At 58.9% G+C, this 13,357-nt stretch overlaps 1 protein-coding gene across 1 annotated transcript; it reads right to left on the bottom strand.

Moving 5' to 3' along the window:
• Positions 1–1,079: 1,079 nt before the first annotated feature.
• Positions 1,080–12,543, bottom strand: IFITM10 (interferon induced transmembrane protein 10). The gene is made up of 5 exons (XM_012810449.2): positions 12,519–12,543; positions 11,924–12,187; positions 11,675–11,778; positions 10,857–11,309; positions 1,080–1,594 (listed from the first exon to the last, which is right to left on the bottom strand). Exons 1-5 carry the CDS (start codon positions 12,541–12,543, stop codon positions 1,445–1,447), a joined length of 996 nt encoding a protein of 331 aa, XP_012665903.2. The 3' UTR covers positions 1,080–1,444.
• Between the last annotated feature and the right edge of the window lie 814 nt (positions 12,544–13,357).

The following is a 13,357-nucleotide window of genomic DNA, read 5'->3' as shown; positions in this document are numbered from 1 at the left end:
GTCACCTCCCATAACACCTGTCGCCTCCCCATCCCGAGCACAGTGCTCCAGACCCTCTGCCCAGGCAGCTGCTGGCGTGTCCTCTCCACAGCCACGTGCTTGTGGGCCTGGAAGCTCGTGGCGCTGGCCCCTGGCTCTTCTCCCCCTTGGAGGGCAGTCCTCCTCGTGCAGCTCCCACTCTGGGTGCAGGGCCCAGCTCTTACCCCTGCCCCTCCCACACCTCCCTCAGCACCCCAACTGCCAATCCTGCTGCCCAGCACCCTCCTTCCCACCCTCTGGCCCAGACTCAGTCCCCATAGCTGCCTCAGTCCACTCTTACCCCCTGCCAGCTGGTCTTGATACTCCAGAGGGCACGGTCTTCAGAAAACACAGAGTGGCCCTGTCCTCACTCCGATAAAGGCCACCTGCCCTCTGTGGGACACCAAGTCCCTCTAGACTGTCCTGGAACAACTACTTCAGTTGCAGTCCTATGGTCACTGGGCCCTGCACTGTCCTCTCCTCAGACTTGTTTTCAGGAATTGATTGCTGGCCCCTGCCACCCTCTCCACGGGACCAGCAGTCCCCTGGCCACCGCATAGCAGCCTCCTGGCCATGTGCAGCCACCTGCTGTGCTGACCTCGACCTTTGCACTAAAGTTCTCAGCTGGTCTTCACAGGGGTTGTGAGCAATGGGAGGCTGGTCTCTGCCTCACGGGAAGAGTCAGGGACAAACCTGGTGGAGGGTCCTACCTGGCCCCGAGTCTCCTGAGGTGGGCAGGAGCTGGCAAGGGTCTGTGCTGCCGGGCTGTGTTTGAGCCGAGTCTGTTCTGACTCGCAGCCAGCAAGGGCTCCACATGCTGGATCACCCCAAACCCCCAAGGCAGGATACCTAACCTTCTAGGGACCTGTGCTGGGGACACCCTTGGTTCCCTGTCAGACGGCCTGGGTTACAGAGCAAATTTCCCTCTGTAAAGCCAGCTGTGATGCAGCCAATCCCAAGGTGGCTCCTAAGCACCCACATTTCCCTTCATGCCCTGCCTGGGGTGTGGGATGGAAGGCAGGCAGAAGAGTGCAGGGATTTTATTGAAAGTTCATAGACACAGAGCTCTGAGCAAGGCAGCAGGAGGCAGAGGGGCGGAAGAGAGCGATTCCCCAATACTGGCAGTCCCTCAGCCTGGGAAGCTCTCGTATGAGCCCTTCTTGCTGGGTGTCAGGTCTGAGGGGCCCTGAGAACCCACAAGGGGAAGGGCCCACTAGGGGGGATGGCAGCCACTGAAAGCCGGGGCGCAGCAGCATGGGGAGAGGCCCCTTGCCCCGGGGACGGGCGGAGGCAGGGGCGAGGGGCAGCCTTCGATGGTTCACAGCTCAGGGCACCCCAGGGCAGAAGCCCCAACCTCACAGGAGCTACATCTGAGCCATCATGAAAGTAAGACGTCTCTGCTGGTCTCTGCGGTTGAGCTGCAGCCTCAGTAGTCAGACAGCGGATACCGCAGGAAGATGAAGACCAGGATGATGCAGGAGGCGGCTAGGGCAGAGCTGGTGATGTTGAACAGCCGGGCTGTCTTAGCATCCTCCACGGCCCCATTCAGGTCATTGAGAAGCTTCTTGTCCCGGACCTGAAGGGCAGCAGAGCAAAGCGTGAAGGAGCATGGCCCGGCTTTGTGCTGGCCGGCGTCTGGGCAGGACTCTGGAAGTGTGTGGGGGCGCTGGGCGTCGGGCCTGGAACCTGCTCTGAATGGAAGAGTGAGCCTGGCAGAATGTTAACGTCTGGGTGAGGTGCATTGAGGGATTATTTCTCTTTTTTGCGACTTTTTGGTAAGTCCAAAATTATTTAAAATAAAAGAAGTTGGCCTCAGGGAGAGCAGTTTGTCCAGATTCGATGGCTCCCACCTATTCTGAAATCAGCTGGGAGGCCCTGAGGGTGGGCGCTGTGCTTAGACAGTAAGGTGGCATCCCTGGCCTGGAAATGGAAGTGGCAGCACAGAGTGTGGCCTGAGCCCTGAAGTCCTGGGGAGGCAGGGGACTGAACTGACCCTCTTCTGAGACTCCACCTCACCCAGGACCAGTCTTAAGTGCACCTTTCTTCCCACAAAGTCCAAATCAGAACAGGCTGAGTGAGCAGCCCGTGAGCAGATCCTACATGGGAAGGGTGGAAGGACAGGAAGGGGCCATAGGTGTCCTTAGAGGAGGGTGGGCAGATGGATTTGTGGATGGGCTGATGCCTGTAACACCCAGTGAGTGGGCTGGGCAGATGGACAGCAGTCCAGGGGGCTACTGCAGTGTGAACCAGAGGGCAGTTGGGTACACAGTTGGAGAGAAAGGGAGGTGGAAAGATGGGTACATGGATGTGTGGCCTGGGGTGGAGGGAGGGAGGGGAAGGAGATGGAGTGAGGGATGGCGAGGGCAGCAGGGGTGGGAAGGAGAGGGGAAGGAGAAGGCCGGTGAACGGGAGATGGCGGAGATGGCGGCCTGGCAGGTGGCTACACAGGATGTGAGTGAGATGACAGAGGACATGTGGGGCAAGGGCACAGGAGGAGAAGTCTGTGCTTCCCTGCGGTGAAGTGATTCTGGAGGGACTGACCTCTCTTCTTCCTTCTAGGAACAGAACGTGCACCCACCTATTCAGCTGCTTCGATGCCCCTGAAAATGGAGTTTTGTGCTTTTTTCCAGAAAGAGCTATTGCACCTTTGTTAGACTCAGTTTTCATCTATTTATTTTGTTTTTATTATACGTTAAAATTACATTTGAAAATTATGTTTCTAACTGATTTTTGCTGGTATAAAACTGTTTAGCTCTCTCTTGTAGACTGTTTTTGTATATTTAGATAAACTGTCCAGTTGTGACAATGACCAAGTTTTGTCACATAAATGGCACCTATGCAGCCAGCAGCAGTCTCACTCCACCTGCCCCCAGCCAAGCAGGCCACTGGTCATAAGCACAGGTGCCGGACCCTGCCCCCCGCCCCCTCTATGTCTGGGCCCTGACTCTGCTGGTGACCTTGGGCTAGTCAGCTGCATCCCCTGCCAGGGCAATGACAGTGCCTGCTCCCAGGGTCATCACTGGGTCTGGCCAGGGCAGGCCCCTGGGGTGCAGTCAGGGGAGACATCTGAAAGATTCCAACAGCAGCAGTGGGAAAATCCGCCCCAGGGGTTGAGTTCGTTTTGTTACTAGAGTCTATTGTGCTAAAACATCTCTGTAACATAATTCACTAACGGGCGACTTTCTTATGGTAAAATAGCTTTGGGTTCCTATGCAACCCTGGGGCTGTGGACTCCACATAGGACCCCTGGGATGAGGAAGAGAGTGAGACAGGGATGGTGTCTCAAGTGGATGGTCTGTGGGGGGCAGACTGCTGGGGCGGCTGGGTGGGTGGATGGGTGAGGAAGGAGAAGGTGAGGAGGAGGCAGGCTGGGAGGTGACACAGTAACTAGAATGCTGGGTGGAGGGCAGCAGAGTGTGGACAGGGACTGGGGGGGGGTGGACATGGGAATGTGTACCATGCGGGAGGCTGGTATGGAGATAGGAGCGTGCATGGGTTGGGTGGGCCAGCAGGCTGGGAGGGTAGATGGGTTTAGAAATGCAGATGCCCCTGGTCCTCTGATGGGGTCACATCCCAATGTGCCCATCCTGAGCGTCAAGTACCTCAAGTAGATACTGGGTTTATCCAGACACAGCCCCAGAGTGGGCTGTGTGCATGTCACTTTCCCTCTCTGTGAAGATGAAAATGCGTACGTCACACTGCTGTAAGTTGGGGACTGTCTGCATGTTCTGGCTGCGTGAACAGGTGCCTACATGGACATAGAATACATGTCAAGGGGCCAGAATAGATGGCATAGGGGGGTTAGTGGATGTGCGTGGATGGTTGGAACAGGCCTGCAGGCCGACACACGTGTACACACGTGCTGCCTGGGGGGAGTGGTCAGGCAGACAGAGGGGTTTACAATTTCGTGTTGGGGGGTGAGACTGTGGTTGGGGGCAGGAAGGAAGGTGGCTGGACACCCAGGTCAGCATGCAGACTGGTGGCTGGTGTGGAGCCGCTTGCTGGGCGCTGCTGCACCAGGTCCTGGGTGTGTAACAAGGAACAAGACAAAGTCCCTGTCCTCATGGAGTTATCTTCCAGGTAGAAGATGCAAAGAATAAATTTATGGACAGGTGACACACAGGTGCCCCAGGTAGGGACTCGGGACTGGCGTGGAGTGCAGCTTTCCTGAGGCGCCATCGAGGGGGATGTGTAGGGTATAGTCCAGGAGAATGTGACAGTCTTAGTCCTGTGTGCATCTGTGGGGAAGGTGCATCTAGCAGGGCTCAGAGTGCTCGGGCAGGGTGTGGCTGGTGGTGATAGTGGCTCGAGAAGGGCAGGGGAGGGGTAGGACCCCTGCACAGGGTGGGGCCTGGTCCGCAGCAGATGGGGCCCTATAGGTGCTAGTTGGTGATGTGGGGAGACTGGCATGACCGGACAGAGCCTGTCAAGGAGGGAGAATGGGCGGCTGGGACCAGGTGCACAGGGAGGGCGTGAGGCCCCGTGGAGATGTGCTGGAGTGAAAGTGACAGGTTTGGAGAGACCAGGTGTTCACGTGGTACAGAGATTTTGGGCTGAAAGCAAGTGTGGAAGGTGGCACAGATCGGGGGGTAGGCCTGGGGTAGTTCAGGGCCCACTTCCTGTGTGCAGAGTTAGAGATGCCTGTGGACACCCAGAGCCATTGTGAGTGGCGCTCGGGGATGAGGTCTGGGGCAGAGACACACATCTGAGAGGTGTCACCGTGGAGATGGTGCCGGGCAGTGGGCATTGACACAGGAGAGGAGGCAGGGCGGAGCCCAGGAGCACCCACCATTAGACAGCCAGGGAGGTGAAAGCTCTGTGGAAAGGGCCTGAGAGCCAGCAGAGGGAAGGTGGGGGCAGGAGGAAGGCGGAAGGGTAAGAATGAAGATAGGGGGACGGTGTGGCTGAGGACAGGGTGGTGTACAGGTGAATGGCTGCATAGGTGGGTGAGTGGTCAAGCATGGACAGAAGGAAACCAGGAGGATGTCCAGACAAGATGGACAGAGTGATGGAGAGACAGATGGACAATTCTCGTATGAAAGTGTGTGGAAAGATGAACTGATGCTGCTCAAGGCCAGCTGTACAGATGAGCAAAATGACCCGGGAAGGAGGAAAGAGGAGGGATGGTATGAAAATGGATGGGCAGGCAAAGCTATGTTCTAAATGCTTGTGTCCCCACTACAAATTCACATGCTGAAATCCTGCCCCTCAATGAGACGGGGAGAGATGGGGCTTTTAGAAGGAGGTCAAGTCAGGAATGGGGTGAATGCCCTTGTAAAGGAGGCCCCTGGGAGACCCCTCCCCGCCTACCACATAGGACACAGAGGGCAGTGGACAGCCTGCAGTAAAGAGGGTAGGAGGGTGGGTGGGAGGCATGGAGGGGCAAATGGGAAGGACAGACGTCTGAACAAATAAGCGCGTGGACTAAGGCAGGCAGAAGTACAACTGCAGGGTGAGTGGAGGGACGACAGAAAGGTGGGATCAGAAGTGAACGCTTGAGAACAAGTTTGCAAGGCCTTGAGGAAGTTGCTTTGTGTCTCTGTGACTCAGTCCCCTCATCCACAGAGCAAGGATGTTAGTGGCATCTAATCCACAGAGATTTTATTATCATTAATTAAAATGTTCAATTCAGTTACATGATGGAAAGTGCTTAGGACAGTGTGCAGAATAGACTAAGGGCTCAACAAACACTGATTATTTCATGGTTATTGGTACTTGGCGGGTCAGCAGCACTGTTACCATTACTGTTTGTGAGTGAAGGGGAAATGGTCAGGTTGGTGGGTCAGCAGTGGAAGGAAAGGAGGAAGGAAGAAGAGATGGAAGATGAGTGGACGGAAAGACCATTTAGTTAGAATGGGAACAGAGGCTGTGGGGATGGTTGGGAGACAGAAGTGAAGGGGCAAAAGAAGCTGAGGGAATTAGCGGGAGGCCGGGCAGAGAGCGGCATGGAGGGCATGGGAGGGGCTGGGTGGACAGGTGTGTGCAGGTCGCCTGGCCTCTCCACCTGCAGCCCTCCATCCTTCCAGGGGATCCCATGACTGTCCTGGGAGTGGCCTTATCCCTCAGCCCTAGTCCCACCCGCAGGACAGTGTGCTGACACGTCTTCCTGGATGGCAGGTCCCGGCCTCGGCCACTGCCAAAGCCTTCCGTGTGGCCTTCCAGTTCCCCTCTGCACGGCAACACAGTGACGCCTTTACTCATGAGACGCTTCACATGAGCCTTTCTCTAAAATCCTTCAGAGATGCCTCATTTCACTCCAAGTAGAAGACAAAATCCTGACTGTGATTTACCAGTCAGTCTCTCTGCTCCCAACTCTGCTGGTCCTCCCCAGTTCCAGCCTCACTGGCGCTGACCCTGACTTTCCTTGCCAGTGCTGCCTCTGCCTGGAATGTCCTTCCACGGGCGTGCACACATCACCTCATCAGAGAGGACTTCTCCACTCACTCCCTGTGAAGCAGAACCTCATACCTGTGAGTTATATGACTGACTCTGGAGGGCCACTCTGCATGGCCAAGGCTGTGCACGGGTGAGGCTATGTGCTGCCTGTCACTGGGTGCTGGGTGGCTACTCACCACCTCACACGGAGGAGCAGGGGAGTCTGAAGACAGTTACTGAGCAGAAGTGATGACAAGGACAAGGTGAGCACGGGGACCAGCTTGCCCCTCAAACTGAGGGAGGAGGGTATGCACAGAGCAGCAGGCTGGGTCAATGGGTGGAGGGGGCAGAGGAGAAGCAGAGAAAGACAGAGATTCAGCAAACCCATGGTGGGTGTATGGAGAGATGGGTGGATTTGGTGGACCGGTGAGGACAGATGGAGGAATGGGGTGATGGAGCGTGGATGGGGGGACTAGCAGGAGGCCAGAGGGGTGTATGGGCTGAGTAAGTGGGGAGCAAAAAAAGCTGGCAAGGTGTGTGGGAGGGGGTGACTGATAAGCAGGGATGTTTATGGGAACAGCGAGAAAGGAACAATTACTAGGAAACAATTGCATGAGCAGGAAAATGGGGCAGAGGGTGGAAATCAAGACAGGGTTCTGGGCTAATGGGAGGAAGAAGGGGAAGGCTGGGAAGACAAAGGACAGACAGATGTGTCTCCACCCCGGTGAGGGTGGATGTCTGCTGACAGGGCCCCAGGACAGGGAGGCATGAGGACAGGAGGAAAGGAGGGCAGGGCCACGAGGACATGTCTGGGAAAGGATGGATGTTTGTGTATGGCTGGCAGGGACGTGTGTGGACGGTGGTGACTGTGTAAGACCCCACGCAGGGCGGGTGGAGGTGTTGGAGGGAGGGATGGAGGAGGAGGGTGGGTTATATAACAATAACACGAGGAGCTGGACCGAAGGAGGGAAGAAATGGCTCTGGGTGAGGGCGAGGCACGAGTGTGTCTCGTGTGGGTCTCGCCTCCTCTCCACAGTGCTCTGTGGCAGGCGCACCAGCTCTTCCGGGGGGGAATTGTGTAGAGATGGATGTAGTTATTTCCTGAAAGTAGGGGATGTGGCCAAGCCTATGCCTGGAACCAGAACCAGTGCAGAACACTGAGTGTATGGCTACGTGGACACACATGGGGCAGTAAGGGAGGACGGATGGATGGATGGGTAGCTGGTTGGACCAGCAGATGGGTGTGGGATGCTGATACCTGTGAAGGAGGAGTGGGCAATATGGGCAGACAGAAGCCTGTCCTTTCTGACTCTCCCATCGACTTCTCAGTGAGGTCAGGGAGCTACCCTGTCCCAGCTGCACCTGGTCCTCTGCTCCCGGCTCCACCCTGGCCTGGCCTGAGAGCTCTCTCCCGACCCTCAGCCTCTGTGCCTCTCTGGGCCCTCCCTCCATGCTGGCTGCAGCTCTTATAGCTTTGGACATATCTTCTTCTCTGTGTCCCCACATGGTGAGATCCCAGCCCTCCACGGTGGCCTCAGTCTGTCTGTCGTCCACAGAGGACGGGGCCCCGCCAATTGCCCCACTGCCCACTTTTGTGTCTCAGTGGATGCTCCTCCCTACCTGGCCACCTCCCCTCTCACTGTCCACCAAAGGCCCCCTCCTCCCAGAAGGTCCCCGGCCCTGAGCCCAGGCTCACCCCAGGCTGGGAGCGAAGTATTTCTTTGAAACAGCACGAGCCCTTTCTATCCTGTCACATGCCCTCTGTCCACCCACCCATTCAACCTGCATTCCCTGACCCCCATGTTGGTCAGCCTTGCCTGGGGAAATGAAGAGACACCAGGGGAAGAGACAGGTATGGTGGGGTGAGCAGAGGGTGCCTGAGGCTTCCAAGCAGAGAGACCGGCTCCTACAAAAGCTCCCAGGATAAGTTGGGGGTTCACATCATTCATGGTGTGTTCACAGGAGGATGGGGCGAAGAAGTGTGGTGGGGCCAGGAGATGGATTGGAAATGGGTCTTGAAGGGCTTTGAACGCCAAGATGGGGAGCTGGACATGATGCAGTGGACAGTGGGGCTCCAGCATCACTGGGAGGCAGCTGGTGGGGAAGGCAGGAATGGAGAAGGGGCTCTTGTATCTCTGCCTTCCCCAGACACCAGGCTAAGCAAAATATGGCCTCAGTCTCTGTGTTGCAGGCCCAGCCTACAGAGAGCTGGACTGGCCTGTGGGGGTAGATGGGTGGCTAAGGGGTGGAGGGACATGTTGGGGCAGGCAAGGACATGCTGTCTATTTCACACCTGCCACACACCGGCCTCCATCCACCTGCCTGCTGTGTGGCTGTTTCTGTTTGTTACGTGAGTAGACAAGGGGCAAGGCTCAGGGAGGTGAGATGGAGTGTCTATCCCCAAAGCTCAGCTTTTAGCCCAAACCTTTTGACCCAAAGTCCACCCAGTGCCCTTGGTCTGCACGTGGTGGAAGGTGCAGCCGGTCAGGACACCTGCAGCTAGAGAAACAGATGGACAGATTCCCAGGCGGGAGGGGGGGCCCAGGGCTGGCCAGTCCCATCCTCCCCTCTGCCCGGGACAGAAGCAGCTCACGTGGCACTCCCTTCCAGGGAGAAAGACAGGAAAAGCAGACCCAGCGTGAGGTGTAGTGGGCACTCCCTGCCCCTCAGAGGGACAGTTCCCAGCACCCCCAGCCCAGCACAAATCTGGCACCATTCGAGAGCACTGACCTACCTACAACCCATGCCAGATGGGCCTGCCCTGCGCCAGCCAGCCAGCCACAGCCTGAGCCAAAGGGGAGGAGGGGACAGCTTCCGGACAGCAGCCCAGGCAGCCGGGCCATGTCGCAGGCTGTTGGCAGGGCACAGTGAGAGGGCACCGGGAGGCAGCTCTGCAGCTGCGGCTTCAGCTCCCCGACAGTTGCACACTCTGCTCAGCACTGGCCTGGGGAGCAGGAGGCAGGTCTGGGAACTGCACCCCCAACTGTGGGGACTCCTTTACTTTGCTGCCCCCTCAGCAAATGCACACACATATGCACACCCAACAATGCACACACATGCATCACACTCACTTGCATGCACACACAATGCACTGATTCCCATGCTCATGAGCACACACACATTTGCACATACACTCACGCACATTCACACACAATATACGAAGGCACCCTCGTGCATACACACAGTACGTTTACACTCATACATGCAATTATACTCATGTGCACAGGTGTGCACACACATTGATACACTCACACACAAAATACATTCACATGTATGCAATTCCATACACGCATGCGCACATACCACATTCCCATGCAGTCATGCTCTGACATGCATGTGCGCTCACGTGCAACATACTATACTGGGGCAGTCACAGACTCACACGCTGGCACATGCTCCCTTACACACACTGCCCTGGGCTGGCCTGAAGATGAGATCAGTGATGGCAGAAGAGGCAGGGCTGAGGCTGAGTCAGGAGCAGGACAGGAAGTCAGGTGGCCGGGCTGGATCACAGGCAGAGCTGTCCGAGTGACCTGCCTCCCAGGTCAGCCTCCGCCCGGCCCTTCTTCCTGGCAGTTCTGGACCTCTCCCCTCTCACCGGGCACTGGTAGGCAGTGGAGGCCTCTGGCCTCTGCCATTCAAGTCTAGGTGGGGAAAATGAGGACCTGGCTAAATGTGAGCCAAGCCCTTCCTTCTGGACTGTGGCCTCCCTCCCCCCGCTGGTGGGTCTCCAGCCCAGGACAGGGCAGGCCCCCATAGCAAGTCCCTCACAGCCTCCTCCTGAAGCCTCAGTGTGTGTCTCTCTGTTTTGCCTTTGTCACCTGGGGTCCTGGCACCTGGCACCTGGCTCTGCTCCCAGTCAGCTCCTCTCACAGTGCCCAGGGGCTCTAGTAGGCAAGCCCACCTGGGGTGTGGGGTCAGGGGCTGTGCAGGACATGTGCACATCTCTCTCCCCTGGGCTGCCTGGCCACCAGGACTATGCCCCCCACTCAGTGCCTGGCATCAGGCTCCAGAGTGAGGGCTTGGGTAAGGAGGTCTCCAGCCATTCTCCTCTGAACCAGAGAGATGCCCAACCTTCTATGTTCCACGCCACCTGCACCCTGGACCCCAGGGTGCTGTTGTCCAGGTCGATCCCCACATTCCCACCCAGAGGATGGGACTCCAAGCCCTGCTCTCACCCCCTCAGCCCCTCCAATGGGCTCTGCCAGGCCTGCCTTGCAAAGAGCCCGTTCCTGGTGGCCCTGTCGGCCCTGTCAAGACACCCAAGAAGCTGTCTCAGCTCGGGAAGTGGAAGGGCAGACCACTGCTGATCAGGCCTGCACAGACCCACAAACAAGACCCCTCACGCTCCTTACATTTCTTGAACCAGACTGGGCCAGCTCCACTGTGTCCCAGCCCCTCTGGTGTGGGGGTGGGGTGGGGAGGAGCAGAGCACTGAAGTGGCTGGCCTGCAACCCACTCACCTTGAGGGAGTAGGCCAGGGCGATGAAACCCAGGCAGCAGAAGTTGAGGTAGACGAAGTTGAAGATGGACCACAGGTAGTAGTCATTGACCTCGCTGCTGTCCGGGTAGACCTCCACCACAGTTGCTGGGTTCGCCACTGTCTTCTTCTCAGCCAGGTGTTTGCAGGCCTGGGGGGCGCTGGTGGCTCGCACACTGTCCGTCTTGCTGCTTTTGGACTCCATGGGGAACAGCGTGGGCGCCATGGGGGGAGAGGCCGAGGGCTCCGGGGCGGGGGCCGCGGAAGCTTGCAAGGCAGGGGGCTTGGACACACAAGCAAAGCAGCCCTTGGGAGAACCTGCCGGGGGCCTCGGGATCCAGAAGGCCCCGTCCAGGGGGACTCGGGCTTCCTGGGCGCCGTCCGTGGTGCTGCCGGGGCTCCCAGCGGTGCTGGGCACTGGCGGGGGGCCCTGGGCCTGGAGGGAGGGAGAAAGTAAAGGATGAGGTGGGCCCTGCAGGCCTGGCAGCACCCACTTTCTCACCCTGCAGCCCCAGTAACTGTGGAGATGGAAATCCCCACCCTAGAAGCCAGCTGCCAGCCTGACATCTGCCTCCCCCACCCCCTGTGGCCGCTGCGCGCTGCCAAAGCCCTTCGCAGCAGCTTTGGCGGGGACATGGGGCTTTTCACCACTTTGCCATCTGCGCACAAACATTCACCCACTGACACCCCACACTCCGACTGGCATCCCAGCACCTCACACAACCCAGTGCCCCCCAGGGCACCAGACCCCTGACCCTGCCTTGGCCACTAACGTCAGAGTGAGCAGCGCTGCCAGGGCACCTGCACGCAGACGCGCTGCACCTGGGACACAGACACCAGCACTGCCCGCGGCTCTCCGGATCCCGCGCGCGCCCCGCAGGCGCCAGACACCACCAGGTAAACAACTCCCCACGCAGGCGACAAGGGTTCAGGACGCAGGTCCAGGACGCTGGAGGACGGACGCAGGTGCGGGGCCTCCAAACGCCGGCGCATCGCCCCTTCCTCCCACCCAAAGACCCCTGGCGCGCACGTTCTCCAGGAGCCACTCACCCCGGGCCGCAAAGAGACGCACAATGACGCGCCGCAGGACCAACACTTCAACCTGGTATCGAGTCACCCGCGCCGGGGAGTCTGCGGCGAGGCTCCCCGCTCCGCCCGACCCCTCCGCCCCGCGCTGCTGCAGCCGCCCGGACGGCGCGTCCTCACCTACTGGCGACTCCTTGGCAGTCGGCCGGACCCTGCGCCTCCCAGCGCGTCCTTCCGCTGTCCCGCGGGTCGCTGTCTGTCCGCCCAGCCGCGTCCCGGCGGCCCAACCTTGGGGGCGGGAGCGCGCGGGGCTGGCGGCGCAACCGCCTCCCCCGCCACCCGCGCTCCCTCCGCTGCGCCAGGCTGGCCGCACCGCTGCAGCCCCGGCCTGACTCACGGCCGGCCGCAGCCTCCCGCCTCCGCCTCCTCCCGCCTGGGGGAGGGGAATCGGCTCCCGGATCCGCGACCCTGCTGGGATCCCCCCCACCTCTCTGAGGCCCTCTCCATCTGCCTCCCCAGGAAGCCCCTTCCGGTGGGTGTCCCGGCCTCACCAAGCCCCTCCCCGCTTAGCCCACCAAGTTCAGGGTCCTCCCCCCCACTAAGGTTCAGTGCCCCCCACTCGGTTCCCTCTTCTTTGAGTCCATCCTGTTTAGAGGTCCTCCTCACCCCTCCCAAATCTGACCCCCACCAAGCCGAGCCCTATCCGTGCTGATCTCGCTGATCCCCCAGGATGGGAGCAGGTGACCCGGTGCTTTCCCTGCACAGAGAGCTCCCCTCTGCCTGCAGAGCCAAGAGTCCCACCTGCTGAGATCCTGGACACTAGGACACTTGGGTCCTTGGAGCTGGGTCCACCACCTGCCCACAGCCTCTCTGTGAATCCTGCCCTTCCCATCTGGGCTTGTGGTCTTCACAAATTACTCCCTGGAGTCAATGTCTGTCCTCCCAGCCTTGGTTCCTCCAGGCCCTCATCTACCCTAGCACATACTCCTACTCTCTTGGACACTCGTCCGCAACTGATCTCCCAGCCCACAAAAGTTCCAGTGAGGCCTCTACCCCAAGGAAAAAGTGCCCAACACTCCCCTTCACCACAAGGCACCAAGGTGCTCTCTTGGAGAGGGGTCTGCCTCCCCCCAAAGCCCTGACCCTGCCATGGGCTTCTGTGCTACCTCTGCCCCTCTTCCTCTTCCTCTCCCCGAACCAGGTCGTGGCCCAGATCCCCACCCTGTGAACCTCCCTTCTCCTCTGCCCCCCTGTGCTCTGACCCCGCCCCCCTGTGCTCTGACCCGGCCACCCTGTGAACCTCCCTTCTCTATGTTCTGACCTCCCACTCTGAGAACCTTCTTCTCTGCCCCTGTGCTCTGATCCCCAACCCTGTGAACCTCCTTTCTCCTCTGCCCCTCTGTGCTCTGACCCCCCCACCCTGTGAACCTCCCTTCTCCTCTGCCCCCCTGTGCTCTG

Source organism: Otolemur garnettii, unplaced genomic scaffold, assembly GCF_000181295.1.
Source record: "Otolemur garnettii isolate 467f Iridium unplaced genomic scaffold, OtoGar3 scaffold00134, whole genome shotgun sequence".
In the NCBI taxonomy this organism is placed as follows: Eukaryota; Metazoa; Chordata; class Mammalia; order Primates; family Galagidae; genus Otolemur; species Otolemur garnettii.
The sequence above is the reverse complement of the archived record's forward strand: the minus strand, read 5'-3'. Positions and strand labels throughout refer to the sequence as shown.

Bases quoted from the DNA above. Each gene is read 5' to 3' on its own strand.
- IFITM10 (XM_012810449.2), bottom strand. From the start codon at position 12,543: ATGGACTCAAAGAAGAGGGAACCGA. The intron at 12,188-12,518 runs GTGGGGGGCACT...CCCGCCCCCAAG, and splicing joins CTCAAAGAAGAGGGAACCGA to GTTGGGCCGCCGGGACGCGG. The intron at 1,595-10,856 runs GTGAGTGGGTTG...GCTGCCCTTCAG, and splicing joins CCCTGGCCTACTCCCTCAAG to GTCCGGGACAAGAAGCTTCT.